Here is a 27168-nt window from a genome sequence, read left to right as displayed (position 1 = left end):
GCATATCGCGGACCTCCCGGCTGCATCTCCCTCGCGTCCACAGCTTCCCCAACGCGCAGTTCTTTGCCCAGGCGCAGCCATCGATCAGCATGGCGACTGAGACCCGAGAAGAGCCTGGCCAGACCATCTTGGTCGCGGCAATAGACGATGACAATGGCGGTGAGCCAGCCGACGCTCCCGCCGAACACGCCGAACACGCCAAGCGAGGATCCGTAGATGAGCAAGCCCAAGGCTCGCCACCCAGCCCGGACCCTTCAGAGCGACCCGCAAAGAAGGTGAAGCGGGGGAAATACATATCTAGAGCATGGTAGGTGCCGATGTTCTCACGCAGTCAAATTTCATGTCCAGGCGGCTCACCGAGGGTTTGTAGCACATCATGTCAACAGCGGAAAATAAAGGTTCGAATCATACTATACTATTCCAAACACCAGAGTGCTAATCGATTCAAGTGCGAGGGCGGCGAACCTTGCGCACAATGCATAGCCAGAAAGCGGCAATGTGTGTCTGCCCCTCGTGGTGGACAAGCCAGGCAAGACCAGAAGAGTTGGGCTACGGGCTCTGAAGCAGACTCATCGAGCCTCAATACTGGCAGCAAGTATGAAACCCAGTCCTTCCACGTGTATCTGTATGCCGGTGATACTCACACTTGACTAGTGTCTCAAACCACGAGCTTCTGTCACGCCTGGTCGAAGTCGAACGTCGATTGAACGTCATGCAAAGTCCAATCCAAGATGGCGCAAAATACCAACCTCCGCTACATTCGCACGCTCACGGCGGATTGCCTGGAGAAGATTTCCCAACACCGAGATCTACTGAGCTTGAAAACGTCCTGGAGGCAGACGGGCAGACATTCGCTGGCGAGATTTCAATGAGCCCAGCATTTCAAGACGTCGACGAGGGCCTTGGCCATGCAGTCAACTCCACTTCAAAATCGATCCCGAAAATCCCCTCAGGTCAATCGTTCTCGAATCCGGCGACGTCTGGGGACAAAGGCTCACGGAAGGTTCGGGGCTGGTTGGAGAGTGTTCTGAACCAGCACGGCGTTGTCGCCAATGAGGAAGAATGGAGGCGCTATCTCGCTATTTTTATGGACGAGATCCATATCCTCTACCCAATTCTTCACCGGCCAACTGTCTGGGAGACATTCAACGAGTTGTGGGAGTATTCAGCACTGTGGTCAATGAGCAATTCCGCCGATCGAGAGCAGAAGCGCATGTCGGTGGCCCTAATCTGCTTCTGCCTAGCTCTGGGCCGCTGCAGCGTATCGACAAGAATGACAGATGCCAACGGCGTCCATTCCGCTGGGTGGAGTCTGTATAGTGTTGGTCTGGCCTTGATGCAGGACACAATGGAGATGAGCAACAATGCTGCAAAGTCATTGGTGACAATGCAAATCCTGCTGCTGAGAGTAAGATTTTCTGGTTATGTCCCCTTTTCCGCAGAGTTACTGACAGTCTGTAGGTCTTGTATTTGTTCCGCTTGGATGCCACCCAACGAGCGGTCAGAGTTCACGCACTGCTCGTTTCCAACGCGCACATTGTTGGCTTGCACCGACAGAGCACTTACGACAAGATGCCCGTATTTTGGGCCCAGATGTACTGCCGAACCTGGTGGTCCATCTATGTCTTAGACCGTCGACTAGCAATCGAGTCGGGGCGGCCATATCTCATTCAAGACTGCAACATCGATACCGCGTTGCCGTTGGAACTTGGCGATGATTGGTTGAGCCAGTACTCAAAAGCAACGGACACGGCTCAGAGCCTCAAAAGAGAGACATCGGCAGAGATTGCAAGCGAGCCGATCACACCAATACCATATTTGATGGCCATGGTGCGATTCTCTCGAGTTGTGGGCAAGGTGTGGGAACTCATGTATGGCATCAAGGGACTGAATCCCACTTCGTCTGCCATGGTGGAGTATGCAGACAGTGTGCTGTGCAACTTGCTGGAAAACGTGCCGAAAGATCTGTCATTTGATCCAAGGATATCACCAGATCTCCAGTTTGGCACGAGGTTACGATGGCAGGTCAAACAAACAATGCTGCTCTTCTCGGTAAGACTCAGTTCTGGACATTCATCTTCTTCAAATTGGCTTACACAATATGCAGTGCAGTACCTTCCTTCGACTTTTAATCCGAAGACCCTTTTTAACCAACGCGCCGCCCGATGGCCGCACCCAAGACGACGAACTCGAATCCGTGTCGCTTTGCGCGAGTCTCGCAGCTAGCATCCTCAGCGCCCACGAGAGTATACAGGACAGCGCGCTCAAGTACTGCTTCCCATTCAGCCACTACTTGACCAGTGCGACGATGGTCATGATTGGCTTGGTTACAAGGGAGCCAAATCTCAAGAGAAGATACAAGGACTTGATCCTGGCTGCTACTCGATCGTTGAACATGTACTGCCACCGGATCTGGGTGTCGGGAAAGACGATGCGCTGGGTCCGTAAGCTGACCCTGATCGTTCAGCGCACGCTAAACGAAGTCGTCTCGGAAGAGCGGCCTGCGCAAAGTGCAAACGGCTTGCAGAATGCTGGGGGTAGTAATCGTGTCGAAGAATCGCGGTCGTCTGTACTCAATGTTGACGGCTTGCCACACGACTCGTCAACCAAGAGCGGGCAAATGACGACAGGCCAAATCGACCCGTCTTGCACATTCTCGGCCGACGACAAAAATAACACGCACGGGTTTGACAGACGAGGAAGCATGGTTACCGAAAATGCCTCAATGCTCTCTGACACGCAGCCCGGACGATCCGATCAGACCAACGCTAGCCTGTGGGCGATGATGGAGGGCGGCGCTGACAATCCGACGCCCGAGCTGCCGGAGTGGGCGATGTTGGATTTCAACTTTGAAGCCATCATCAACGGTGATGGGATGAACCCCAGAATGCCCGCCGAGGGACTCTCTACGATCGCAGAAGACGACAAGTCCAGCTCAGGAAGAGGGGGAGGACTAGGCATGGATTTTGATATCGATCATTCAATATTTGGTTCGTTGGAGTCCACGGGGGTGTTTGACATCGATATGGATGTGGATAAGGCTGTGATGAGTCTTTGTAACCCTACGAATGGTGGTTATTAATATGCGATAATTGATGATTCTCAATATGTATCTTGGACATGGTCAAATGGCTAGCTAAGTAATGGTCAAATTGAAATCTATCACTGAACTTCTATCTACATTGCTGTCTCTACTGAAATCTAGAATTCCCGCCTACAACTTTGCAGGCATGCCAGTACGGTAGGTGGCTTGTAGCTTGGCCGGCAGAAGTCGTCGCAGAATTTTACCAGCAGGGCTTTATTGTTGTTAGTATTAAGGTCTAGAACATGAATGCGTCGTGTGGACTTACTTTCTTGGAATAGCCGGCAAAATGTGCAGGCCGCCAGTGATCTGTTTGTATCTGGTAACTTGAGAGTGAACATGTCTCAAAACGTCAGCTTTGAGAAGTTCCTGCTCTTCAGCACCTTGCACGCTCGTCGTGATGTACCCTACAGGCATCTCCGAAGTCCCATGTTCGTTGTAGATGCCACAGACGGCGGCATCGAGAACTTGAGGGTGGGTTATGAGAATCGCTTCCAGTTCGGCCGGTGCGACTTGGTTCCTGCAAGAGATAAAGTCGTCAGTCAAAGAAGCGACAAGCCTAGATGAATATAACCTACCCCTTGACTTTGATCATCTCCTTTGCTCGATCGACAATGAAGAGATATCCCTCGTCGTCGACATAGCCGATGTCACCTGTTCTCAGGAATCCATCTGGTGTGTTTGGGTTGTCGGATCGCTTCTCGCCATCGACGTAGCCTTGCATGGTATTGGGGCCGCGGATCGCAAACTCGCCAACCTGTGCGTCTAGAAAAGGTTAGCCATGATTAATTCCATCAATCTAAGCGCAGTGTAATCAACTTACCGTTGTAGTGTTCGTCGATTACCCTCATTTCAATACCAGGCAAAAGCCTTCCAATTGTGCCGGGAATATTGACCTCGTCTTCCTTTTGAGACGCGATACTAGGACTCGCCTCGGTCATCCCATACCACTGAGTGACAACGCAACTGAACTTTTCGCAAAGTTGATCTGCTTGTCGTTGGTTCAGCGGGGCAGCAGCATTGATCAAACATTTGACGGAGGGATATTCCCCCTTCCCAGCGATGGGGTAGCGCAAGAGCTCCAGCGCGATTGGGGGTACGACGTTGATATGCGTGACTGTCCGGTAAATCAGCTGCGCATTCGGAGTATTAGTTTTGATCTATCTTACTCTGGTGTTTCTTGACTGCTTCCAGCAGAGGTCCGACTTCAAATCTTCGAAATGTCACAATTGGGGCGCCCTTGATAACAAGTGTTAGCATGGCCTCTATGGGACGCGTAATAGACAAGAGGGAGGAGAGAAGCTTACCTGGCTGACATATTGACAACAAAACCCAGCCAAGCCCAGGACGTGGAAGAATGGGACAATCAATGCGACAACGGTGCTAGGCGCAAACATGCCTCGAAGCCCTTGTGATTGTTGAAAAATATTGGAGACAATATTCCCATGACTGAGCTTTACGCCCTTTACTAGCCCCGAAGTTCCAGAGCTGAAACAAATGAAGGCGAGCAATGTGGCTGCGACACCAGGGGCGTGTTTGATGTGTTCGAAGTCGGCCGAGCCGTGCTTTATAATGTGTTCCGCGTTCAAGGCCTCGTACACGCCAGGCTCGGGCTTTTCAACGTCCCAGACATACAAGGCCGGCTTCTGGAAAAGATCGGGCAATGTGTCCAGAGCTGTCACAAGCCGGGGAAGCAGTGCATCCTCGACAAGGACGTGGGTAGGTTCACTGAGCCCCAGTGCGTGTGCCAATTCCTAGACTTTTTGTTAGCATATTTGTCGCTAAGGGACGGATTGCCGAAGGTAGATAGGATGGATTGACTTACGTTGGGCTCATACAGCGGATTCAACGCGGATACCACGCCGCCGACGGCGAGGATGGCATGCACACATATTGGGTAATAGTTCTGTAGCGCACCATGCGTTAGTGATTTATTCGACCATAGTCGACGGTCGATAGTGAATATTAGACTGGACCTGCTTACCTTGTTTGTTGACAAAATACCCACCACTGAGCCAGGCTTCACCCCAACTTCATGCCGGAGATGGTTCGCGACCTTCTTCACGCTGGCCCTGAAGCTGGAATACGTAAAGGCAACTTCAGCGGTGATTCCATCGATAATAGCCGGCTTGTTTGCAGGCGTATTATTCAGATTGTGGTGAAAGAGGACGTCCGTGATGGTCGCGTCTTGGGGGTAGTTGAGAGACTCCTTGCTCCTGTAGATGGCCATTGTGTCGCTGAGTCGATGGTAGATACTGCCGCTGTAATTGGATCAATGAGAAAACCACACGACTCTTTGCTGAATTAAAAATGACATTCCAGATGATTGTCCGGGGTAAACTGCCCCGAACCGCAAATGGATCCGTCGCTTCGCTGCTCTCCCATGCTAGCCCCGGCCTCCGAATTACCCCAAGTTCCGGAGCTGGAAATGGCCAATTCCGAATCTGGGGCAAACGATGCCGTCTCCCGTTCTCCGGAATTATTTCCTCGTCCCGTCGATGAATCAATCCGGGCTGCTTTGTGTTGATCTGGACCATTCTGGACCATGAACTGAAATACACATAACCCCTCACGTTGCCAAGTGTAGCTTTCTTAATCATCCTATCTCATTCAAGCATCTTCTCATCCACCAACATTTTCAGTTATCATTATCATGGCTTCGCACAAGGGAAAGGTCGCTTTTGTCACTGGTGCCAATGGCATCACTGGCAATGCAATCATCGAGCATCTTATTCGACAGCCCGAGTCCGAGTGGTCAGTCAATCTTCAATAATGCCATTGGATGCGCTACTGACTGGTCCGTCTAGGTCCAAGATTATCATCACATCTCGTCGAACTCCAAAGCAGCTGTTCTGGCAGGACCACCGCATCAAGTTCATCGCCCTCGACTTCCTGAAGCCTGTTGAAGACCTCATTGAGCAGATGCGACATCTCTGCCACGATGTGACGCACGCATACTTCGCCTCATACGCCCACGTCGCCGACTTTGCCAAGTTGAAGGAGCTCAACCTTCCCTTGTTCACCAATTTCCTTGTCGCAACCGACGTTGTTGCTGCCAAGACTCTGCAGCGCGTCTGCCTCCACACCGGAGGAAAGGTTCGTCACGAGCACACGATGCTGCCGGGCTATTTTTATTAATATCATATAGCACTACGGCGTTCATCTTGGTCCTGTCGAGGTTCCCATCCACGAAGAAATGCAGCGATACGACGACCATGGCGAGAACTTTTATTACCCACAAGAAGACTTCCTCTTCGACCTTGCTACAAAACGCACATGGGACTGGAACGTCATTCGACCCAACGCCATCATCGGCTTCACTCCAGCAGGTAAGGAAGACCGACCAGGGTTATTGTACGTCACACTGACAATGGGTTCAACAGGAAACGGAATGTCCGCTGCCCTCACCCTGGCCATCTATATCCTTTGCTGCAAAGAAAATGGCAAAGTCCCCGTCTTCCCAGGCAACAAGTTCTTCTTCAACTCGGTCGATGATTCCTCATATGCCCCCAGTCTCGCAGATATGAGTGTCTGGGCTTCCACGGGAGAGCACACCAAGAACGAGGCATTCAACCACACCAATGGCGATGTTATTGTGTGGAAGTACTTTTGGCCAAAGCTTGGCAAATACTTTGGCGTCGAGGTTCGTGGCCACTTCTAAGCCTAGGTTGCCCGTTTCGAATACTAATTGCATGTCACAGATCCCGGAATCAGACTCATGGAAGGCCAGTGGAGAAGGCCAGCGCATGGAACATAATTTCTACATGAGCGACTGGGCCAAGGACAACAAAGAGGCCTGGGATAGTGTCGTTCGCAAGCACGGTGGCCACCCTGATGCTTTCCACTGGGGAACTTGGGACTTCTTCGACTGGGCGGTTGGCAAGGCCTGGTTCACCATCGGTTCCGTGTCCAAGGCGCGCAAGTTTGGCTGGACGAGGTACGATGACACGTACGACTGCTGGGTTAAGACCTTCCGCTCCTTTGAGAACGCTGGTATTTTGCCCCCATCGTCCGCACTGGACCTCGGGGAGGCTTTGAGACAAGCTAAGCTGTCGCCACACCCAGCGGATGCCGTTACTGCACGCTTGGAGAGCGCTCGTAAGGAGAATGGTGTTGCCAAGGAGAATGGTATCGCCAAGAAGCAGGAGAATGGATTCAAGGAGAATGGACTGAAGACCAACGGCATCACAGAAACTATTCTCGGGATTAATGGTGGTTCTGAGTTGGAGTCTGTGGCCTAGACAGCGGTTACTGTACATGATCTAGTTGTATTTGTTGATAAATTTGATTTCATGTTGCATCAGTATTTGTTCTTTCATCAGGACTACTACATTGTCATGCTTCTATCATCCAATAAACTCAAGAAAATACCACATGATAAACTTCTCATTAATTACTAAACGTATTTTAAAATACCTATCCTGCAGGCATGACACAAAGACAGCGTGGCATTATTCTCTCAAACTCGGCCTAAGTCACACATTGACCCCCCTTGAGTCTTGTTCGTGCTCAATAGTTCACTACCCGTGAGAAGCGGCTTCTCACATCGCCGTTCTTCGCCCCAAAGGTCGTTGCTTCGATTCCATCAAATTCCGCCGCGACACCGAACCGCCGGACACCTCGGCGATGATACCTGATTAGAGTTTGATAATGAAGATTATTGAGGAGATGATAACAATACCAGGATAGCTGCTCGTGAGGGGAAGTGGAGCCCCTAGTTCCTCCTTGGTGGCTTTGTGGTGACTGGGTGACATCCCTGGCTTCGCGCGTCCAACGGAAATTTACGGAATTTCCAACCACGTTGGTGTTGACACCAACAGTCAGCTGCTCATTACTAGCTTAAGGACACGCCACAAGTCTCAACCCCGTGGGGAAGACGCGCCCCGTGGGGAACTGGGTCCGCAATTTCGGAACCCATCCTGCCATCCTGGAATATGACCCCGGGCTGCTGCTCAGCAGGGATATTGACATGGCATTTGGCCTGCACGTATATATGAAGCCGTTCAGCTTGGAACAAGCTTAATGATATCTCTCACGCTTTGAGCTGAAGGTCAATTACATTCAGTGTTACAACTATTCCCCCTTGCCACTATGGAGAAGCCAGATGTCGAGCACGTCTCTTCTGACGAAAGATTGGACAAGCACCCGACTGTTGAAGCCTTTCCTCAGGCCGCTCGAGCCGAAGGCGGCGTTGTCCTCAATGTCGATTCACCCGGCGACTCGCCCCTTCATCTTGCTGCAGATGGCCATGTGAGATCTCCCGCTAGATTCTTTGCCGCGATTTTGTCGATTGTATAGTTGAGTGTGGTAGCTAATACGCAGGCTTTTGCAGACTGTTCTCCTGCCGCAGCCCACCGAGGACCCTAGTGACCCCCTGAACTGGCCCTCCTGGAAGAAACATGCCATTCTTCTCACAATTGCCTGGGGAGCCTTTTGCGCCGACTTCACATCGGCTGCTGGCAGCGCTCCGATTCTGCTACAGGCCATGGAGTGGCACGAGAGCATTGCCAACGTCAACCACACCAACAGCATTAACGTTTTGATGATGTGAGAAGAGACCACTGACGACTCCTTAATACATAAATATGCTGACCTCGACTTCTTCGTGCTCTAGGGCTTTGGGAGGCTTGATCTGGGTCCCCATGACATCTTTCCTTGGACGAGCGCCGACACTATTCTGGTCCAACTTTTTGGGGCTCATCTTCTCTATTCTCACCGCAATTTCGCCCAATTTTACCTTCTTCTTTGCTATGCGAGCACTCACTGGCTTCTTCATCACATCGGCACAGACAATCTCGATCGCCTTCATCAAGGACATGTTCTTCTTCCATGAACGCGCTCGCAAGATTGGCCTGTGGGCATTGCTCTACATCGCCTCGCCATTCTGGGGACCGTTGGTCGGAAACTTTGTTCTCGGCGGGACTGGTTCCTGGGAGAATGTTTTCTGGGTCTGTGTCGGAGTCTGTGGTCTTGATATGATCTTGATCTTCAGCTTCCTTGACGAGACCTGGTACAATCGCGATATTCCCTCTAGCGACCAACCTCCGCGCGGTCATACCGTGCTAGCAAGGCTGTCTAGGGTCATTGGAATATGGGAGCTCCAGCACCATCGGCTTTACTACGAGACGGCATACGATTCTTTCAAGAGATATATCCAGACTCTGCTCAAGCCACCGGTTTTCTTGATCTTGTCCGCCTAGTTCGTCATTTCTATGCCCCATCACTGTCTGTACATACTAACTCTGGTCCAGTCTGCTCTTTTTTGCCTGGGCCATCGGCATCAACATTACAACCGCCATCCTATTTGGCACACCGCGAGAATTCGGTGGCTACGGCTACTCCTTCAATGGTGTCGGTTACCTCTATTTCTCTCCCATTGTTGGAATCATGTTTGGCGAAGTCTTCGGCCACTATTTCAACGACTTCGTCGCTCGTCGCTATGTCCGAAAGCACAATGGTGTGTTCGAGCCCGAGGCCCGTCTGTACACGATTTACATTTCCTCCGTCTTTATGATCGTCGGGCTCGTTCTGCTTGGACAGGCGCTTTTCCACCGCCTCTCAGCCGCAGCTGTCGTAATGGGTTGGGGTCTACACAGTTTCGGTATCATGACCGCCTCCGTTGCCGTCACGGCATATGTCCTGGATTCGTATCCTACTGCGCCTGCGGAGGTTTCTGGCTGGTCCAATTTTGCCCGAGCCATCGGTGGCTTTGGTGTTGGCTATTTCCAGCAGCCGTGGGGTGCAAAGGTCGGATACGACGTTAGCTTTGGTACGCAAGCTGCTATTGTGGCTGCTGGAGTTGTCATCGTTGCTATCGTTCATCGATACGGTCACATTCTTCGCCTCAAGGCAGGGCCGGTGAGGTAGAACGAAAGTCATTGAGCCGAGCCGAGTTTTGTTTCTCAGACAATAAGTGAATAAGAACCACCAGAGGCTAACTTCAAATGCCAAATTGACTGGTGGTCGCTAACAAGCCAAGGTCTTCACGAGCAGCATTCAAGTGAGAAACAGAAAGACTGTTATGTGGAGTGTTTATGATAGTGAACCCGTCAACATAAATCCAATTGATATCGCGTCATATGTAAATCATTAATCAATCCATGGATTGTCCAGTTCCATGTCCGAGAGCGGTGAGAAATGCGGCATTTCTCCCCGAGCATCGGCTTGCTGATACGTAATGTCTCCTTGATTCAACTGCTCCTCGCAATGAGACTCCATTCTTGGTGATTCCTGCCCATCACTTTCAGATTCTGAGTCTCCACTTGTATCTTCTTCGACATTCTCCAGGCCGTGACACTTCTTCCAGCACTGATCACACAACGTACGACCACCTAACTCCATAGTACCCTCCCATTCCCGGAGTCCATCACTTGATATCTCGACTTGGCTGTCACTTTCATCGCCTTCGCAATCCATCCTCTCTGAGTCATCCTCGGAGCAACCCCCATAGCCATAGTCGATCTCTCCAGGCTCCAGTGGCGGCCAAGGTTCATCATCCCAGTATGGACATTCGCTTTCTCTCCCCTCCCAAAGCGCTTCGAAATCTTCTCGACTATATTGCATTGTGTACTTTGCATATCTTCGATGGCTATGCGAACGGAATTGCGAAATGTCGAAACTACAGCTTTGTAGAACTGCATCCCAAAGGTCACCATCATAGCTCCCTTTTTCTTTTGTTCGGCAGTAAGCAAAGTCGCTAACTGAAGCACCGAGATATGTCCTTGAAGACGGGTCGGCTCCACTTTCCACGAGGAACTTAACAGCATTGAACTCTTCATGTGGATCCTTAAGGTACGATCTTTCTAGGAAACACATATGCAGACATGTAAACCCATTTTCGTCGCGATCACGGATATCTGCACCTAGTGCCAGGAATAACTTGATGCTCTCAGTAGTCATAGTACACGCAAGATTCCTGCAGTGTGCTAGAAACGCCGACTGACCATTGATTTTGTAGCTGGTGGCATTTGCAATATGCCCAGTCAGCTCGGAATTCCAGGCAATTCGCAATGATTCCTGTAATTTTATCAGTTCGTGTTAATGTAGATTTGGACGAGAAATTGCGGACACAAGTACCCGTGGCAATCGAGTTTCCGAGATAGCTCACACTCTCTCCCTCGTTTGTGAGGTTGAGAGTTGGGTCACCGCCGGCCTCAAGAAGCAGTTTGCGACACTGATTTACTCGCACAAGTTCCTCACCATCCATTTCATCATCATTTAATTCAAACTGTAGCAGAGATCTTGCCTTTGGTCAGCTTTCTCGTTCAATCATTCTCACGTCCAAGAGCGTTAGGCGTACACGAAATACCCCTGGCCACCTTCGACCCCAGCAGTATTTGCAACGTGGTCTGGGTCTAGACCACAAGCAATTAAGAATTTACATACTTCAGGTTGTGTTGTTGAATACTTGCATTCAATCAGAAGTTAGTGTCTCGTTGACGAAGACATTGAGTGACTTACATGAAGTAATGAAGCACCGTGCTCATCGTGGTCTCTTGGAGATGCTTCTCGGTTCCTGAACATCTCTTGAAGCTCCTGAAGGTTTCCTTCTCTTGCTAGTTTGAATACCAATGATCCTGCAGGCAGGACTCGGTTTACCATGAGAGTTGAGAAGGTCAAGATGCCTTCATCGGCTGTTTGATGCTGAAATGAAGAGGCCACAATCATAGGCTGATAACTCGACTTTTTTGGTAAAAAGGTCAATGACATTGAATAATCTGTTCCGCCTCTCTTCTGAATCTTCCGGCTATTTTCAAGATTCTCCTGAATAGACCGCTTGCGCTTGTGGATCAGAAAACTGAGCTTCCCGACGCCAATGTCTGTGTGATCCAATGTTCTAGACTGTTGGATTCTTGTACCAGGTGAATATTTTGCTTTTCCGTTATCTGTGGAACATTAAGGGTTAACGAGGCTCTTGTTGAGGCTAAGTCCTGGAGATAAATACTTCGGCCATTGATTTCAAGTATGCCACCCCCAAATCCCCTCGCAAATCGACGGAGGCCATTACGAAAAGACACTAGCTCTAATTCCTTGGTTTCAAGCAAGCCATCTTCCGAGCGTTCAACCGGCGCTCCATGTTGCTGAAGGGAATTCACTATCTGTTGAAGATCTTCCATGATGGATTCTGCTAACTCGTCATCTTCTGAGTATGCATCAATCGTTCGTCGCTTTTCATCGATGAGGCGGCAAAGACGATCCAAGCTGTTCATCATTTGCTGGTCGACCCGTGGGGGTTCAACTTGGCTATTTAACAGCCCATCAGTGGTACCTTGGCCAGTCACAGGTCCTGAAATACTCTGTGTAGGAGATGCGACGATGTGGTCGCGGATTTGTTGCAGCATGTCGCCGATGTCTTTCACCGATATCGGTTCTGCGGCTTGTGTGTGCTCAGGCGGGCCAACCGGCAGATGGGGTTTTCTGTCAGCTAATTTACTTGACAATGCATCTTCCATTTGAACAAAGCGTTCTGTCAATGAGTTGAATTGGTTTTGGATGGACGAGTCGAGTGCTTGAGTTGTTTGCATGAGTTGATCCTGTCCATCCTTGATCTCAAAAGTTGCATCGCTAATTCGTCGTTAGAAGAGGGACAGTGAGTATTCGATATAATAGGTAGGCAAACCTGGATAGCAGATTGATTCGAAAATCCAGCAAGGAAGCCTTCTGAGTCACCTGAGTGCTGATTCTGGCCAAGTCTTTTTCGCTCAAGACTGTCTTGATCCGCTTCCAAAACCTGCCTGTCAACCTCTCGTTTGTCGCTAGTTGAAGTCTCTGCACGATTTCTGCCAAGCTGCCTAGATCATCTACGCATTGCTGAGCATGAAATAGCAGAGATTCATCATCCGCAGCAGCTCGAGATTGATGCACCCGTTCCAAGATCCAGTGCAGCTGTAAGATGTCTCGTGCAACCCGCTGGACAATCTCTGGGCCATCCTTGACTGCCGACAGAGTCTCATGGATGAATTTTGCGCTCTTTAGCCCGAGAAGGACGAATGCCAGAACATTCGCGCCCACACCGATGGCTTCCATGGCTCCGGGTGGATCTTGAAACCTGCCAGAGGGGTGACTGATCAGAACTCATGAGGTTTCCTGATGATGATCGATGAGCAGTTTACCGACTATCTCGTTACAGTCTGGGATGGAGAGATGAAAAACAGGGCGAAGAAGAGGAAGGGCGGGGAGCGTGAAAAAGCCTCAGTTTTCTGACAAGGCAGACTGCGGCCTGATTTGCACTTGTTGAACCCGACGAGGCTGTGACAGAATAGGCAAACCGGGCCCCTCAGCCACAATCTCGATCAGCTACTTAATGAATCTTGGCTGAAAATCTTGTTAGGACTGATCCTTGACGATTGAGGCTGGTGAAGTATCATTGGGGGCCAACAATCAGAACCGCGCCACACAATGTGGGCTTCGAATCTACACCGCCGAAAGTTGATGCACGGAATGAATCGTAAAGTTTAATAGTTCCAGCTTACAATCGCGTCATTCGAGCTGCTCCTTACCAAACTTACGTACGATAAGGTGAGCGATAGACTGAATTTGCCGTGGTTGCCAAGGACTCTCGCCCTCAGTTTTGGGTTGGAAATGGTACTTCCGTTGACTTTATTCCAAGCGAATTCCCGATCGCTGACGGTGGCTCAAAGTTGGGTTGAGCTTCATCGGCCGCAGAATGACAGCGAACGTCGAACACATTCTTCCCACCGCAGAACAAGCGCCTCGACCAAAGCGCACAGAAAAGGGCCAGTGACACCTGGGAATCCAAGCCCGCCAGAGTTAGCTATGACATTGTGTGCTACGAGGCCTCTAGTGGTGGTGTTGTCTTCGTTAGTCGACTTAATCGGTATGGCAGTGTGCCTTGGGATAATTATTAGAGCGGCCATGACTGCCAATTTTCTCCGAGATTTTCTCAAGCCATATACTAAAAAAGCAAGATAAATAGTTTGGCTGTACCTGTCAATAGAATGTGTCATAAAAAAAGTCTGATAAACGGATTTTACTATATGAAAAGTATTAACGAAGCCCAAACGGTAACCGATTGTGCGTTCCTGTTTCACACAGCGTGGATAAAATCAGGGTGGTAATTATTAAAGCTCTTGATTTCCTATTTAACGAAGGGCTATGGTTCGATCCTGTAAATGAAGATGAGGGCACCATCCGGCAATCTCGGGCACCGAGATCTGGAGGTCTAAGAACCGTTCCAGATCGGATTCCAAGCCGCCGGTCTGGAATCTATCCCAGGCCTCTCACAATGAGACCAAAATGTAACAGTCTGTAAAATAAGAAAACATAAGAAATACTCAACATCCTTAACCCATCTGCAAACGCCTTTCTAGTATTTGCGGCACTCCCACTCGACCCTGACGCCTTGCAACTCTTCTAGAACACTGTACTCAAACCCAACTTGTCGCGTTGCGATGAGAATCATGTCAAATGTCTCCAGCGTGGTAGCGTTCCATCCTGCGTCGTCGAGGCGGAGAACCTGCGGCACTGCTTCCTGAGTAACCAATGTGTCGGCGAAGCTCACATCTACCTTGCCGGACATATCCAAGGACTTGATGATGTCGAGTCCAGGTGAGTTGCTCAGCGTCGATTGGCCTGGCTTGAAACCAACACCGACAACGAGCACGCGAGGCTTAGACTGGCCAAGGCCGTCCGCTTCCAGTGTCTCGATAGCCCGGGTCGCAATTTCCGCAGGACGCCGCCACATGGCTTCGGTAGCGGCACTTAGGAGGGGGAAGTGGCTGTTGGAGAGAAGATAATAAGGGTTGATAGGGATGCAGTGGCCGCCAACTCCAGGACCGGGAGTGTAAGGCATGTACCCAAAGGGCTTAGAAGCCGCGGCTTCGCAGACCTCATAAGGGTCAATGCCATGGGGAACGCATGCGTCAGCCATTTCGTTGGCGTAGGCGGTGCACATCATTCGCTGGCAGTTTTCGTAGAGCTTGGTCATCTCAGCGACCTCAGGCTTGGATACCGGAACGACGTGGTGGAAAACAGTCGAGTAGAGACGCAGGATGCTATCCAGGGAGCCTGGAGCAATGTCATCCAAGCCCGACACGACCTTAGGGATATCGAAAGCAGGTGGCTCGGTACGTCCAGGATCGACACGCTAATTCTGTCAGTATTCATGCTTAATGTTCTGTCCGCGTATCTACATACCTCTGGAGACATGCCAACGAAGAAGCCGCAGGTCTTTGCAAGAGGACCGAGAAGCTCTCTGGTCATGCCAATGGCGACTGAGCTTTCAATCACGACCGTCGAACCCCGCCGGGCATGCGCCGCAACAGTCTGGAGGGCGCTGCACAAGTATGACGAGTCAATGCTGCGGTCGGGACGAAGCAGCGTAGGCACAGAAATCAGGAAATGGGTTGCATCTTGCAATTCGCTGGTGTTGCTGGATAGCCTGACACGCTCGTTCCCGGCGAACATTGACTTGACATCTTGAATGCGTTTGTCGGAGATATCGAAGCCCAAGGTGTCAAAGCCGCGGGAAAAGGTTTCGACGAGATGGGTACCCACGTACCCGACCCCGATCACGGCCACCAAAGGACGCGAATCGCGAGTGACTACGCTCGACTGCAGGTCAAACTTGTTGGACAAGTCCAAATCCGCAGGAGGCGTCAAGGGGGGCGAATCGGGAAAGACTGCCTGTTGGAAGCCATTGGAGCGGTGTTCCGCAGTCATGCCCAAGGCAAGAGGAAGAGGCAAAGAGATTTGTCGAGTCATCTTGGAGAGAGTGATTGAGGGACAAGGAATAGAAGTTGTGATGTAGGTGAGTGATAGTTGAGTGTTGGGTGAAAGATGTAGTCAATGGATGAGGATGAGAAGCAGGGAGTAGAACTGATCGGACGAGGCGGTTTATATCTGTCTATTGCCCTCCGCAAGACGAAAATTTTCTCTTTCAGCATTCGACATAAAGTGAAGAAACATACGACGAGAAGCCGCATTCAGAATGGCCTCGGCCACATTTCCGGGAGTTGTTGGGACTTCTGAAGGTGGAGGTACGCAAGGTTCGCTCCAAAAAGCAACAACAGGCTAGTCAAAGCCCAGAAATCACGAGAAAGAAGAAATCTCTCGTCCGAAAACGTGGTTCGATTCGATGGATGTGTGATGCAAATGCCAAGACAAGAACTGGGTTCAGAGACCTGGTACGACCTATGCCCAAGACCAAATGGAACCGCAGTCCACGTGGTTCTAGAAAGAGCCAAACCGTGTTCATAGACTTTAGGCTTGAGTAAAGTCAAGGCGTCATGGTCTAGACAAAGCCTGACAAGAAAGTACCGAGAACCGCATAGGCTACAGGCTGGCTGGCGTCCATACCGGTAGTTGTCGACTGCTCCCATCTAGCGTCCCGTACTGCGGGAGACATACGGACACTCCCCGGTTCCCCGGTGTCTAGCGGCCGGCACGTAGCGGTGCTTTACCTTTGGTCCTAGGGCCTAGAGCACAAGGCCTAGACCATGCCATGGTCGGTTGGTGGTGACAGCCACGAACGGATTACGCTTAGCTTCCAAGCTCCCATGGAAAAGCAAATTGGGGTCTCCTGACTCAAGTCACGCATTATAGCCACGTTGGCAACTGTCACTGCGCGTCTAACTGTACCGCATTCGGCCCACGAGTAACGCCCGCCACACTCATGGCAACGTTGAGGCCGTTCTCCGCATTCCATCTCGGCGGCTTGACCCCATTCAGATACTCCACCAACTTACCTAGTTAGTTAAGTCCTGTGAGAAACTCAGTTATCCCTCCCAAGAACGGAGTAGCGTCTACCATAAAAAAACAGTAGCGGCGCTCTAGAACTAGTGGTCGTCTCCATAAAAATAAAGGGTGGCCAATGGGAAATAAAGGACAGCCGGTATATCACTTATGTATGAATCCTTGTGCAGTTAACAGTGGAACTATGGAGATCAAGTGGAGGTACTTCTGAGAGTTGACTGGGATTCTTCGGTCCTTGCTAGACTGGCTAGCCTGATTTTGTCATTGCATTCATCTTCCCAGACGCTAAGGCTGACAACCACGTTTCCAGCACCGGCGAACTGGGTCTAGAGCTTTTGATATATCATTTTGCAGTCTTCATCCATGGTGAACGACCTGTATTTTGTGGAATGTATTACATTCCATTCGGCATGGCCGCCATGAACCTCTCAGTTCATACCAATGCAGGGTCACGATACAAGCGTGCTGCCAGCGCCTCATTCTAGGACATAGCGCTGCCGCCGTTGCTTTCCTCTACTTTGTCCTCCTCTTCAGTGGCGCTTCCCACCTCAATGGTCAGATGGCAGAGACTAATCAACGCAGGAACGGCCACTTTCGACAAAACGAGCCAAACCAAGTGCTGCGCGAAAGCACGATGGAAGTCAAACTCGACATGCAGAAAACGATGGACGACACTAAGCTGCAGCCATCAGGTACGACTCCTGTGCAAGTCAAGATGGAGATACCAGATCCCGTGGATCTGGAGAAGGGTCATGACAACGTCGGCGTCGCATCCAAGCCAGTACCGGAGGTTCTTCCTCGGTCTTGGAACTATGGAGACACTGTTGAAACTTGTCAATACCCTACAGTCGAAGAACCAGTCAATCCAGCACGGGTACTCAGCCATATGGATCTTCGAAATCAGCGCATCATATTCATGGCACTGATCCTCCTTTTGAACATCGTCATGGCGGTCCTTACAATTTTTGCCAAAAAGTCGAAGCTCAACTTGGTTGTGGTTTTATTCATCAAAAGCAAGGACTTCCTTTCAGCTCTGATTTCCCCACTGGGCATGGCTTCTCAGGGCATCTACCATCTATTCCGACCTCTCGAGCCTGTTTCTGAGCGCTGGATCCTCTCCCTCATACCCGCCTACTCTGAGAGTGAAGAGCAGATTGTGAAAACAGTCTACTCTCTCCGAGATAACGGTGTCGAGCCCCACCGCCAAGTCATGGTGATAGTCCTTGACGGAAACCCAAGAGACATCCGATCACATATGACGAGGGTGGTGCGCGAGTTTGAACGCCCGTATATCAGTCTGAAATTCAAGAGAGGCATTCTTCGCATTACGGCTGGTTTCATGGAAGATGTGCCTGTCATCGTCATCGAAAAGCTGAAGAATGCCGGTAAAAAAGACTCCCTTATTTTCTGCCACGATCTCTTCAACTACCCCCGCATGAACTCGCCACTTTACACGAAGCTTCTAAGACAGGAGATATGGCAAGAAATCCTTCCGATCCTCACCGAAGGGTCGGACTTTAAGGGGTTCGATATGGTCTTCTGCACTGATGCGGACTCAACCATCCACAAGGGCGCCATAGCCAGACTCGCCAACGCCCTCGCACGAGATAAGAACGCCATTGCAGCCTGTGGCTTGGTTCTTGTGGAGTTGGAACCTGGATATGAATGGTCATTTTGGAATCTTTATCAGCAATTTCAGGTCCGTAATCTCTCTCCCATCCCCGGGCACCATGCTTACTTAAAATAGTACACCTACGGACAGTATGTTCGAAGGCGAGCGGAAGGCATCGTGGGAAAAGTCACCTGTCTTCCAGGCTGTATCACGATGATTGCAGTGCGGAAAGAGATGGCAGGAGCCATACAGAAATATGCGGAGCCAGTCACCGAATATCTCGTTCTGTCACATCAAGTGCAGTATCTGGTAAGATAGGAACACCGCACAAGTGAAACCGGTCAAGTGGCGCTGACAAGCTACTCTAGGGAACTGATAGACGGCTCACCTATTCTATGCTCTCTCAGGGGAAGCACTTACGCACTCTATTCGTACCTGATTCTGTCAGCGAAACCGTCGCACCTCAATCAGTCCAACACTACCTCAGCCAGCGTCGAAGGTGGGGGTCGAATGCCTACTTCAACAACTACTTCTATACAGCTGGAGAGAATATGCTTCCCATAACTCGCATTGCCTCTAGCATCGAAGTCATACGGCTCAGCATGGTCTATTACCGAGTTCTCAACACAGCACTTTTCTTATGGGGACTTACTTCGGCGCATGTCACCATCATACAGTTGATTCCGATGCTCATAATTGGCCAGCTGCCAAGCTTTTGGTTCTTCTGTTCAGTTATCCTCGACCCTGAATTGAGAAAGCGAGCACACAAGCTTGCCATAGGATTTTCAATCAACAAGCTGATCTCACCAGTAATGTCATTGATTATCTTCACAAAGGTTGCGACAAACCTAGGAAGCCAGGGTAAGTCGTGCTCCTGGAAACTGTATTCGCACAAGGTGCTAACATTTACAGCGTGGGGCATGTCAGGAGTGACGGCATCCACGGCGGCCCCAGCTGCCACTTCTTCCACTGAAGGGAGTGATACAGAAATTGGAGGTCTCTCGGAAGCAGAGAAAGGACAATGCGGTCCATCTATGACAGAAGACTCCGAGGACGACGGGAAACGCAAAGGACCCAGGCAAAGGGCCGGTTCGGGTATAGACATAGATGGTGATTGTTGATTTAGACATAAAGTGAACTGAAAAAAGTACTGAGCTGTTATTCAAGCAATATCCTTAAGAGTTCGTTGCCATCCGTGGTTCTTCAGTGCAACGCGGTAAGTAAGAGCTACCTATGTTAGATTACTAGTTGACACCTACCCTAGAACGACCATCTTTTCTGGGGTTTCAGAATCGGCGAAAGGGATCCTATGACAAGTCTCGAGCAGATCTAGACAGCGTCTAAGATCAATGAGCTTTTGCGAAAGGAGCTCAACCTAGTGGCACTTGAAAGTCTGTACTACACTGTCGGGTAGGTTTTAATTCAAAAACTCAGATTGCTTCTTTTTTCTTCTTTTTTCTTCCAGATTAATCCAGCCGTATAAACGGCGGCGGACTAACTCTAACTCAATCGGGAGTGATGAGTTTTTAGTACGCACATATTCACAGTGTAATTAATCGTCCTCTCGGAGCTTTCCGATTTCCCATTATGGCCATCAACCCACCAAAAGTTTCCTGGAATCGCCGCATTTCTCTTGGCAAACTCAGTTTGTTCTAGACGTCCCGATTGTCTTCCACTCTCCTGCCAAGACAATATAATTCATATCACATTACAAGCCAACGTGTGCTGTCTCTAGTGAAAGTCACTTTTAGCCCGCCAAGGCCGTATTTCCCAATTCCCATCCCTCAATGCCGTCCATCTCCACCACGCTAGCAACTGACAGCATGCCAGAGACATCAAACTAGCCGAGATGGGAACGCCTCCGAGGCTAGTGTTAGACCGTTTGTGGTTTTCCCATTCCTTCACCAAGAACTACCGGCCAAAGCTCTTGGCGCTTTCTGCCGGGGAATGCTAGTTTCTGCATTTGAACTTCACCGGCAACACTATCCAGAACCGTTACCAACATCGCAAGGTCGGCGACGGAAAGACTAATTCAGGCATGATAGAGTTGATCTAGACGCGCCAAATTTTGAGCCATGCCATCTTCGACCCGGAGAACTGGACAAGTTATGGATAGAACCTGTTGCCGGCCGGCTGTTCACACAAGCTCGAGAATAGACTCTGGCGAGCAAGCTGGCTAAGAAATGTCTGGCCCGGCACGAACGGCACGGCGTACAGCCCAAATCCGTCAGAAAGAGTACCCGAGAGGTAGCGAATATGACTGGTCACAGATGGCCACGGATCCGGACCTTGGATTGCACGTGAGTGGTCTGAATGATTCATCATGGCGAAATATGTGGTCTTGACGCTAGTTCTAATTGCGGCTTTCTGTCCGATATTCAAGGAGCCGTGATGTATCTGAAGTGGAGAGTTCATAGTGTGAGCTAGTGAACTTTTATGAACCCGTCCTGTGGCGGCCAAAAAGATTACTGCCTGGCTCCCCATTCGTATTTTCCGCCACCATGTCAGTCCAGACTGCTTAGCTGACTGCACAAAAGAGGAGAAAGGCACGTTTTGTTTCCTCTTCTTGCACTTTCCAGGATATTTCTGCGTGTTTCCAGCCGTATCGCGACCAGATATCTCCTCGTCCTCGATCCACCATCACATTCTCTTGGTACCGTGTACGCGCATTTCGCAACTCTATCACTATGTTACTTCAAGAAAAACCCCTCTACGTCAGAGTTCTCGTCGTTATGTTCCTCACCTTACTCTGCCTTGGCATTATCTTGGGCCCCACGCTGCGGCGAAATGCCTCAGGCCCCACCATCAAATGGCACAAGATCACCACACTCAAAGGAGATCTATTGCCCGACTTTAGCTTCAGCGGCTATCATGCGTCAAACCAATCGCTTCCCGCAGTCAAGAAGACACCGAGGCTTACGCTTGCTCCCACCAACGGCGACCAGACCCAGCGAATTCAAGAGGCCCTCAACCAGACTGCATCTGCAGGGGGTGGTATAGTTGCCCTGGAAAAAGGCAACTTTACAATCTCCTCTGGACTGTCAATACCCAGTGGTGTGACGCTCCGAGGGGCCGGCCCAGGACAGACCAGGCTCATCTCCACTCAGCAACCAGTTTCCCCGTTAATTACGCTGGGAACTGGTGGGAGTCCTGCCAAAGTGCTGGTGCGGGCCAACATAACCGACTCCTATGTCCCAATAGGTACAACGGTGCTAAATGTTAGCGACACTGCGGGCTTCAGTCCTGGTCAGTCAGTCTATGTGCAGAGAGCAGTGACGGCGGATTGGGTCCGGTACAACGGAATGAGTGATTTGGTTCGAAATGGTGTCAATCAAACTTGGCTACAGGTATGTGCCTCACAGCCTTCTAATCCATGTTGCCTGAGCTAATTAGTGCACGCAGGTTGGCAAACTGGTCCGGCAACCCAACACTATCTCTTCTGTTGAGGGCACCCAGATCAACCTACTAGTTCCTCTTACGGACAGTCTGGACGCAGCCTACATGCAGCCAGAGATTTTAGCATACAAAGCGCCAGTCCTCAACTCAGAAATTGGGATCGATCAGCTTTCTATCTATCTCAAATCTTCCTGTTCAGGAAGCCCTCTTAGCAAGCCAGCTTGCAATGGCGCTGCAATCAGTTTCGCACCGTGGACAGTGGACAGCTGGGCACGTAATCTGGTGCTGAGTGGTTTCAACCAGTTCGTTGACATTCAATACGACGCTAGCCGGATAACGGTTCAAGATGTAGCCATGTTCCGGGACGCAGATACCACTGGAGTGGCAATCCCTTCCGACATCTGGATCAAAGGCTCCCAGATTCTTGTAAAAGATTGTGGACAATACGGGCTCAAGACAGCCGAAGCATTCTCCGTCATGACGGGCTCGCTAACGCCAGGGCCTAATGCTGTCCTCCGCCATGTCACGCAGTCAGGGCTCCAATCGATCTACCCACACCAGAGATGGGCTCAGGGACTTCTAGTGGAGGATTCTTCAGTGCCAGTATATTTCGTGAACCGCGACACCAAGGGTACTGGCCAGGGTTGGTCTATAAACGGTGGAGTTGGGTGGAATCTCAGGGGGGATACTTCTTTCGAGTCCGCACCTCTGGGGATCAATTGGTGTATCGGCTGCAGCGGAGACGCTGGTCAACAAGGCAACGGGACTTTTATAAACCAGGGCACACAAGTAACCCCTAGAAGTCTCTTTGCGTCGCAACTTAAAGCTAGAGGGTAGAGGGTTGGCATAGTCTTCACATTCATGTATGTAATAGGCGAGTGACGGCGAGGGGGAGATCTATGTACCAGGGGAAGCTGGGGGATAAATTTCGACTAATCCAAGTCGTCCCTGGGCTTGGGGATGCTTCATGTCAAACATTAGACGGTTATTGCTTGTCGGCGCACAAAGCTGGGTGGGAAGCCGCCAATTAATACCTCTATGGTGACATCCGTTACACCTTTTTCTTGATTTTCCATCTTATTCGGGCCCATGATGTTATAGAATGCCTTACTGCCTGGGTCACGTCGGCCGTATTCAATTATTTACAGGATGGTCTCTCTCTCTGTAAGCCGCACCATAAAACCGCTTTGCTTTACAAACCAAGCGTTATGCAAATTCCAAGATGATTTCGGGTTAATGAGCTCAATCTAAGATGGTTAGGTGATTAGCGCTGGTAGATAGAATCGCCAGATTCTCCGCTGCGGTCGCTTACCTCAAATGTTCGGATGATGGCGGGGACCAATTTGTACATCTCTAGTAAGGAGATATTCTTTCCGATGCATGTTCTTGACCCTGCACCGAATGAAAACAAGGCGTTTTTCATCCTGGCTTGCTGTTCTGCGGTCGCGTCAATCCATCTTTCAGGTCGAAACTCGCTGGCATCTGACCCAAAAATACTCTCGTCGCGATGAATCACCCACGCTGAGCACCCAGCGATGGTGCCACCGGGTAAATGATGTCCTGCAACGGTGATGCCCTGCGGTGGAACAACTCTTTCAAGCGTAAGCCCGGCGGCCGGATGACACCGCAGAGCCTCGTTTATCACGGCGCCCAGATAGGGCAAGTCTCGTACTTCATCCCATCTGACAAGCGCGTCGTCTCTGGTGAATCTTCCAGCGTTGTTCTGTTCGACAAGCTCAGCAGTCAACTTTTCCATCTTGGGAGGGTCCTTGAGTAAATAGTAGAAAATGGCGCGCAGTGTAATAGCAGTTGTATCGGAGCCAGCGAACATGTTGGCCACCGTGAGGGCAAGCACGCGATCTTCGCTGATGAAAGCGGGATCTTTGATGTGCGCTTCGTGGAATCGAGACAAAAAGTCCTTTCTCACAGGCCCCTTGGTTGAGGAATCATCTGCGGTCTTTTCCTTGGCGAAATCACGAGTAGACATCTGCTTCCTCGCGAAGGTAACCACCGGGGATGTCGTGTTTCCAAGCTTGAGCCATAATTTTAAAGGATTCTTAATTAGCAAGCGGTCCAAAAAGGGCAGTTGGCCGACCTAGAGAACGTCAGTTATCTCGAATCTCAGAAAGATTATCATGGTGCATCGACTCACCACAGCAACATAATTCAACAACCACTCTAAATTTCCGATGATGTTGTCTACGTCGATGCCGCGGTCCACAAACCCCAGTCTTTTGGAGTAAGTCAACTCTCCAATGACGTCAAACGCGTAAAATTGCAGCCACTGCCCAAGATCACATATGCCGGAATCGCCGGACCGATTGGCGTATCGTTCTTTCAGTTGCTTGAGAAACTCGACCGAGGTGGAATCGACAAGAGGCTCGAAGTTGACAAGGGTGCTCATTGCATATGCGTTCGACACAGCTCTCCGGAGCTTGGCGTGAAATTTGTTGTCGGTTGTATTGAACATGCTCTGGAGAGGAGTGCCATTGGCGGTCGTCTGCTGAACAGGGTAGAAATCGGACTTTAAAGCGACTCATTAGCAGGGCAAGCTTACCTACGCAGCTGAAATGACACCGGTCATACCTTGACAAAGCCTGAATTCAAGCCATAGATAATTTTAATGGCTTCGGGATCGCCGACAGAGACTGTCCGCGGCCCAAGTCTCACGATATTCCCATACTTCTCGTGGAGCTCGATGTGCGCTAGCTCGGGCCGTCGTCCCCAGACAACAAGAAGCCTCCACAGGTCGCTAAATCCTGCGAACCGAGGGCCGGGAATTGCATTCAGTCCTCCACCGAATCTATTAATTAGAGCCTTAATCACAATAAATGCGAGAACCCAAAGAAGGATTCCGCCGATGGACTGAGGGAGGACCTGGTTGACGATCATGGCTGAGACAAGCTGATTGCTATGTGGTGTAGATGGTCAAATTCGTGCAGGGTAGTTGCCGGGGACGAAAATCAGTTAAAATCAATTATGATTCAATTACCAATCTTACTATTCGTCCAAAGGAACTACCGGCCACGGAAATTACCCCGGATGCGGGGTTGAGCAGCGCCATTCCGTGAAAGTTGGGCGAGGCGGAAGAGGACGGAATTCCCATGACGAGAATTCCGGGTCCCGGACAGAGCGTGTTGTAGCGCGAGAGTAAAAAGACATTCCACCACATTGTAAAACTTACCTTAGGCCCAATCATTGGGCAAATACTGCTCCCTGAATCATTCGCCGATAATATGTTTCCTCTTTCGGATGAGCTGAAAAGCAAATGGCTGTATGGCTCCCCATTGCCATTCGCTGAGGCGCCGTGGGCAAGAGGATGTCCAAGCCCGTATTACCACGACAGCCATCGACGGCTTCGCCATGCCATGAGAACTTGGGTCGAAAAGGTACGCGTCTTCACTCACTCAAGAGTGCGTGCGACGAGAACCGGAGATTTAACCGTGAAGCAGCATCTCATCCCCCATGTCCACGAGTGGGAGGAGTCCGAGTCGCTCCCACATTCACTCTACAAGCAGGCAGCTGATGATGGGCTGCTCATGCCCATGGCATCTGGAGCGTCCATCCGAGAGAATTGGAAAGGGAAATATCCGATTATCGGTGATGTCCCTGTTGACGAATGGGACGGGTTCCACGATTTAATTATCCATGACGAGTTTGGTCGCGTCGGAGGTATTGGGTGAGTTTATCATATTTTCTACTGCATCCGAGGACTTGATTCTAATCATTTCATGGCAGCATTGAGAATGGATTGGTCGGTGGTGTTGTGGGTAACATTCGCTCCTTCGGTGCTGAAGTAAGCTCATTGAATCGCAGACTCTTGCCGTTCCAGCTATCGAGCGGTTTGGTACTGAGAGGATCAAAGAATCGTGAGTAATAAGAATTATTTTGCAATCGCAGTCATCACTAACCCAACATGTGCGACAGCGTCGTGCCCGAAATTCTTTCTGGTCGCTCAAGAATAGCATTGGCTATCACAGAACCTGACGCCGGCTCGGATGTCCAGGGCCTCCAAACTGAAGCAAAGCTGTCTGACGACGGCACTCACTTCATCATCAATGGCCAGAAAAAGGTTTCAAATACCCAAGACAACTTGACTAGCAAGACAACAAGCTGACATCTACTGCAGTGGATCACATCTGGCATGTATGCTGATTATTTCCTAACGCTGGTCAAAGAGGATAGCGGTAGCTTCACCCTCTTGGTCATTCCCCGAACAGAGGGCGTCTCAACCAAACACATGACAATGTCCGGTTCCAACGCTGCCGGAACTGCATTTGTTGACTTCGACGATGTTCAAATCCCATTGGACATGATCGTCGGCGAACGTGGCAATGGATTGAAATACGTAATGTCAAACTTCAACCACGAGGTAATTTTACTCAATACCATTCTACAACTTGAATGTACCAGCTACTAATGCGTCGTAGAGACTCTTCCTCGGATTCCAAGCATTGAGATGCGCAAGAGTTTGCCTAGAGGACTCGATCAAGTATATTGGCCCGCATCCCTCTACCTCGAATCACGCTTACTTGAATTTAAAAGATACGCCTTGAACCGAGAAACATTCGGGAAAAAGCTCACTGAACACGGTAAAGGCTCCTGAGTGACTGGAATACTTCGAGACAAACTCCATGCTAATTCACTGGCTAGCCGTTATACGATTCAAATTTGCCAATATGAGCCGAGAGACAGAGGCACTTCAATCATGGATAGAGGTAAGAGGACATGTTGCAATATTCGGGTGCATTCAAGTGCTAACAGAATCGTTTAGAGCTTGGTCTATCAACTGAGTCAGCTGTCTCAGCAAGAGAGTGAATTTCTCCTCGCGGGTACAACAGCTCAACTCAAAGCCCACGCCGGGATTGTTCTGGAGCATGTTGTTCGCGAGGCTATTCAGATTATGGGCGGAGTTGGACTCACTCGAGGGGGCCGAGGTGAGAGGGTTGAGCGTATTTGGCGAGATGTAAAGGCACTCACCGTCCCGGGAGGGAGCGAGGAGATCCTCCTGGATCTGGCAGCCAGGCGAGCGTTGAAAATATCCGCCGAGATGCAAAAGATTACGGTGAAGGGCCGACTTTAATTCAGCTTAGACTGTGCAACCCCGGGTACCATATTTAGAGAATGTTGGCCCATTATACATATATATAGATAACATATTCGTCATAAGTACATGTGACTCTCAGGATTGCGGTAGACTCTTTGAGGTGGACCATTAATACTACAGAGGTAAGATGTAGTAATACCAACTGCAAGCCGTCAGTCTTTCCTAAGGAAGTCGATCGACTGTAGCTGCTGCCCAATACCGACCTGACAGCTTGAATCCTTCAATTCATATCTAGAACATTGCCATATTTATTGAACA

General features: G+C 50.1%; 10 protein-coding genes across 10 annotated transcripts; 6 read left to right on the top strand and 4 right to left on the bottom strand.

Moving 5' to 3' along the window:
• Window positions 1-89: 89 nt before the first annotated feature.
• BGZ61DRAFT_353223 (fungal-specific transcription factor domain-containing protein) lies at window positions 90-3082 on the top strand (the record flags this gene model as incomplete). Its single annotated transcript, XM_046240495.1, has 9 exons — window positions 90-307; window positions 371-398; window positions 450-502; window positions 655-719; window positions 792-1408; window positions 1462-2052; window positions 2108-2197; window positions 2363-2601; window positions 2704-3082. The coding sequence occupies 9 exons, from the start codon at window positions 90-92 to the stop codon at window positions 3080-3082; spliced, it is 2280 nt and encodes a 759-aa protein (XP_046103872.1).
• Window positions 3083-3214: 132 nt separating this feature from the next.
• On the bottom strand, window positions 3215-5312 carry BGZ61DRAFT_352908 (4-coumarate-CoA ligase; the record flags this gene model as incomplete). The annotated part of the gene is made up of 9 exons (XM_046240463.1): window positions 3215-3296; window positions 3351-3602; window positions 3661-3847; window positions 3906-4199; window positions 4252-4321; window positions 4390-4836; window positions 4908-4988; window positions 5067-5141; window positions 5181-5312. 9 exons carry the CDS (start codon window positions 5310-5312, stop codon window positions 3215-3217), a joined length of 1620 nt encoding a protein of 539 aa, XP_046103871.1.
• A 423-nt stretch (window positions 5313-5735) lies between these two features.
• On the top strand, window positions 5736-7323 carry BGZ61DRAFT_546718 (uncharacterized protein; the record flags this gene model as incomplete). Its single annotated transcript, XM_046255344.1, has 5 exons — window positions 5736-5836; window positions 5890-6178; window positions 6231-6411; window positions 6466-6725; window positions 6784-7323. The coding sequence occupies 5 exons, from the start codon at window positions 5736-5738 to the stop codon at window positions 7321-7323; spliced, it is 1371 nt and encodes a 456-aa protein (XP_046103870.1).
• An 850-nt stretch (window positions 7324-8173) lies between these two features.
• BGZ61DRAFT_478787 (major facilitator superfamily domain-containing protein) lies at window positions 8174-9949 on the top strand (the record flags this gene model as incomplete). Its single annotated transcript, XM_046249048.1, has 4 exons — window positions 8174-8332; window positions 8415-8629; window positions 8697-9281; window positions 9334-9949. 4 exons carry the CDS (start codon window positions 8174-8176, stop codon window positions 9947-9949), a joined length of 1575 nt encoding a protein of 524 aa, XP_046103869.1.
• Window positions 9950-10141: 192 nt separating this feature from the next.
• Window positions 10142-13326, bottom strand: BGZ61DRAFT_453250 (uncharacterized protein). The gene is made up of 6 exons (XM_046246055.1): window positions 12702-13326; window positions 12027-12646; window positions 11543-11967; window positions 11382-11488; window positions 11151-11322; window positions 10142-11098 (listed from the first exon to the last, which is right to left on the bottom strand). Exons 1-6 carry the CDS (start codon window positions 13106-13108, stop codon window positions 10172-10174), a joined length of 2658 nt encoding a protein of 885 aa, XP_046103868.1. The 5' UTR covers window positions 13109-13326; the 3' UTR covers window positions 10142-10171.
• A 1082-nt stretch (window positions 13327-14408) lies between these two features.
• On the bottom strand, window positions 14409-15763 carry BGZ61DRAFT_353777 (uncharacterized protein; the record flags this gene model as incomplete). The annotated part of the gene is made up of 2 exons (XM_046240552.1): window positions 14409-15188; window positions 15239-15763. The coding sequence occupies 2 exons, from the start codon at window positions 15761-15763 to the stop codon at window positions 14409-14411; spliced, it is 1305 nt and encodes a 434-aa protein (XP_046103867.1).
• A 1747-nt stretch (window positions 15764-17510) lies between these two features.
• On the top strand, window positions 17511-19528 carry BGZ61DRAFT_353582 (ESV-1-84; the record flags this gene model as incomplete). Its single annotated transcript, XM_046240537.1, has 4 exons — window positions 17511-18494; window positions 18543-18716; window positions 18776-19268; window positions 19320-19528. The coding sequence occupies 4 exons, from the start codon at window positions 17511-17513 to the stop codon at window positions 19526-19528; spliced, it is 1860 nt and encodes a 619-aa protein (XP_046103866.1).
• Window positions 19529-21139: 1611 nt separating this feature from the next.
• Window positions 21140-22640, top strand: BGZ61DRAFT_353282 (uncharacterized protein; the record flags this gene model as incomplete). Its single annotated transcript, XM_046240503.1, has 2 exons — window positions 21140-21754; window positions 21810-22640. The coding sequence occupies 2 exons, from the start codon at window positions 21140-21142 to the stop codon at window positions 22638-22640; spliced, it is 1446 nt and encodes a 481-aa protein (XP_046103865.1).
• A 305-nt stretch (window positions 22641-22945) lies between these two features.
• BGZ61DRAFT_494549 (pisatin demethylase) lies at window positions 22946-24695 on the bottom strand (the record flags this gene model as incomplete). The annotated part of the gene is made up of 4 exons (XM_046250774.1): window positions 22946-23050; window positions 23116-23898; window positions 23956-24327; window positions 24390-24695. The coding sequence occupies 4 exons, from the start codon at window positions 24693-24695 to the stop codon at window positions 22946-22948; spliced, it is 1566 nt and encodes a 521-aa protein (XP_046103864.1).
• A 344-nt stretch (window positions 24696-25039) lies between these two features.
• BGZ61DRAFT_546694 (acyl-CoA dehydrogenase) lies at window positions 25040-26968 on the top strand (the record flags this gene model as incomplete). The annotated part of the gene is made up of 9 exons (XM_046255343.1): window positions 25040-25192; window positions 25256-25482; window positions 25601-25672; window positions 25731-25875; window positions 25933-26175; window positions 26234-26295; window positions 26349-26395; window positions 26457-26521; window positions 26578-26968. The coding sequence occupies 9 exons, from the start codon at window positions 25040-25042 to the stop codon at window positions 26884-26886; spliced, it is 1323 nt and encodes a 440-aa protein (XP_046103863.1). The 3' UTR covers window positions 26887-26968.
• Between the last annotated feature and the right edge of the window lie 200 nt (window positions 26969-27168).

Source organism: Ilyonectria robusta (genome assembly GCF_021365365.1).
Source record: "Ilyonectria robusta strain PMI_751 chromosome Unknown BGZ61scaffold_11, whole genome shotgun sequence".
NCBI lineage: Eukaryota > Fungi > Ascomycota > Sordariomycetes > Hypocreales > Nectriaceae > Ilyonectria > Ilyonectria robusta.
The sequence above is the reverse complement of the archived record's forward strand: the minus strand, read 5'-3'. Positions and strand labels throughout refer to the sequence as shown.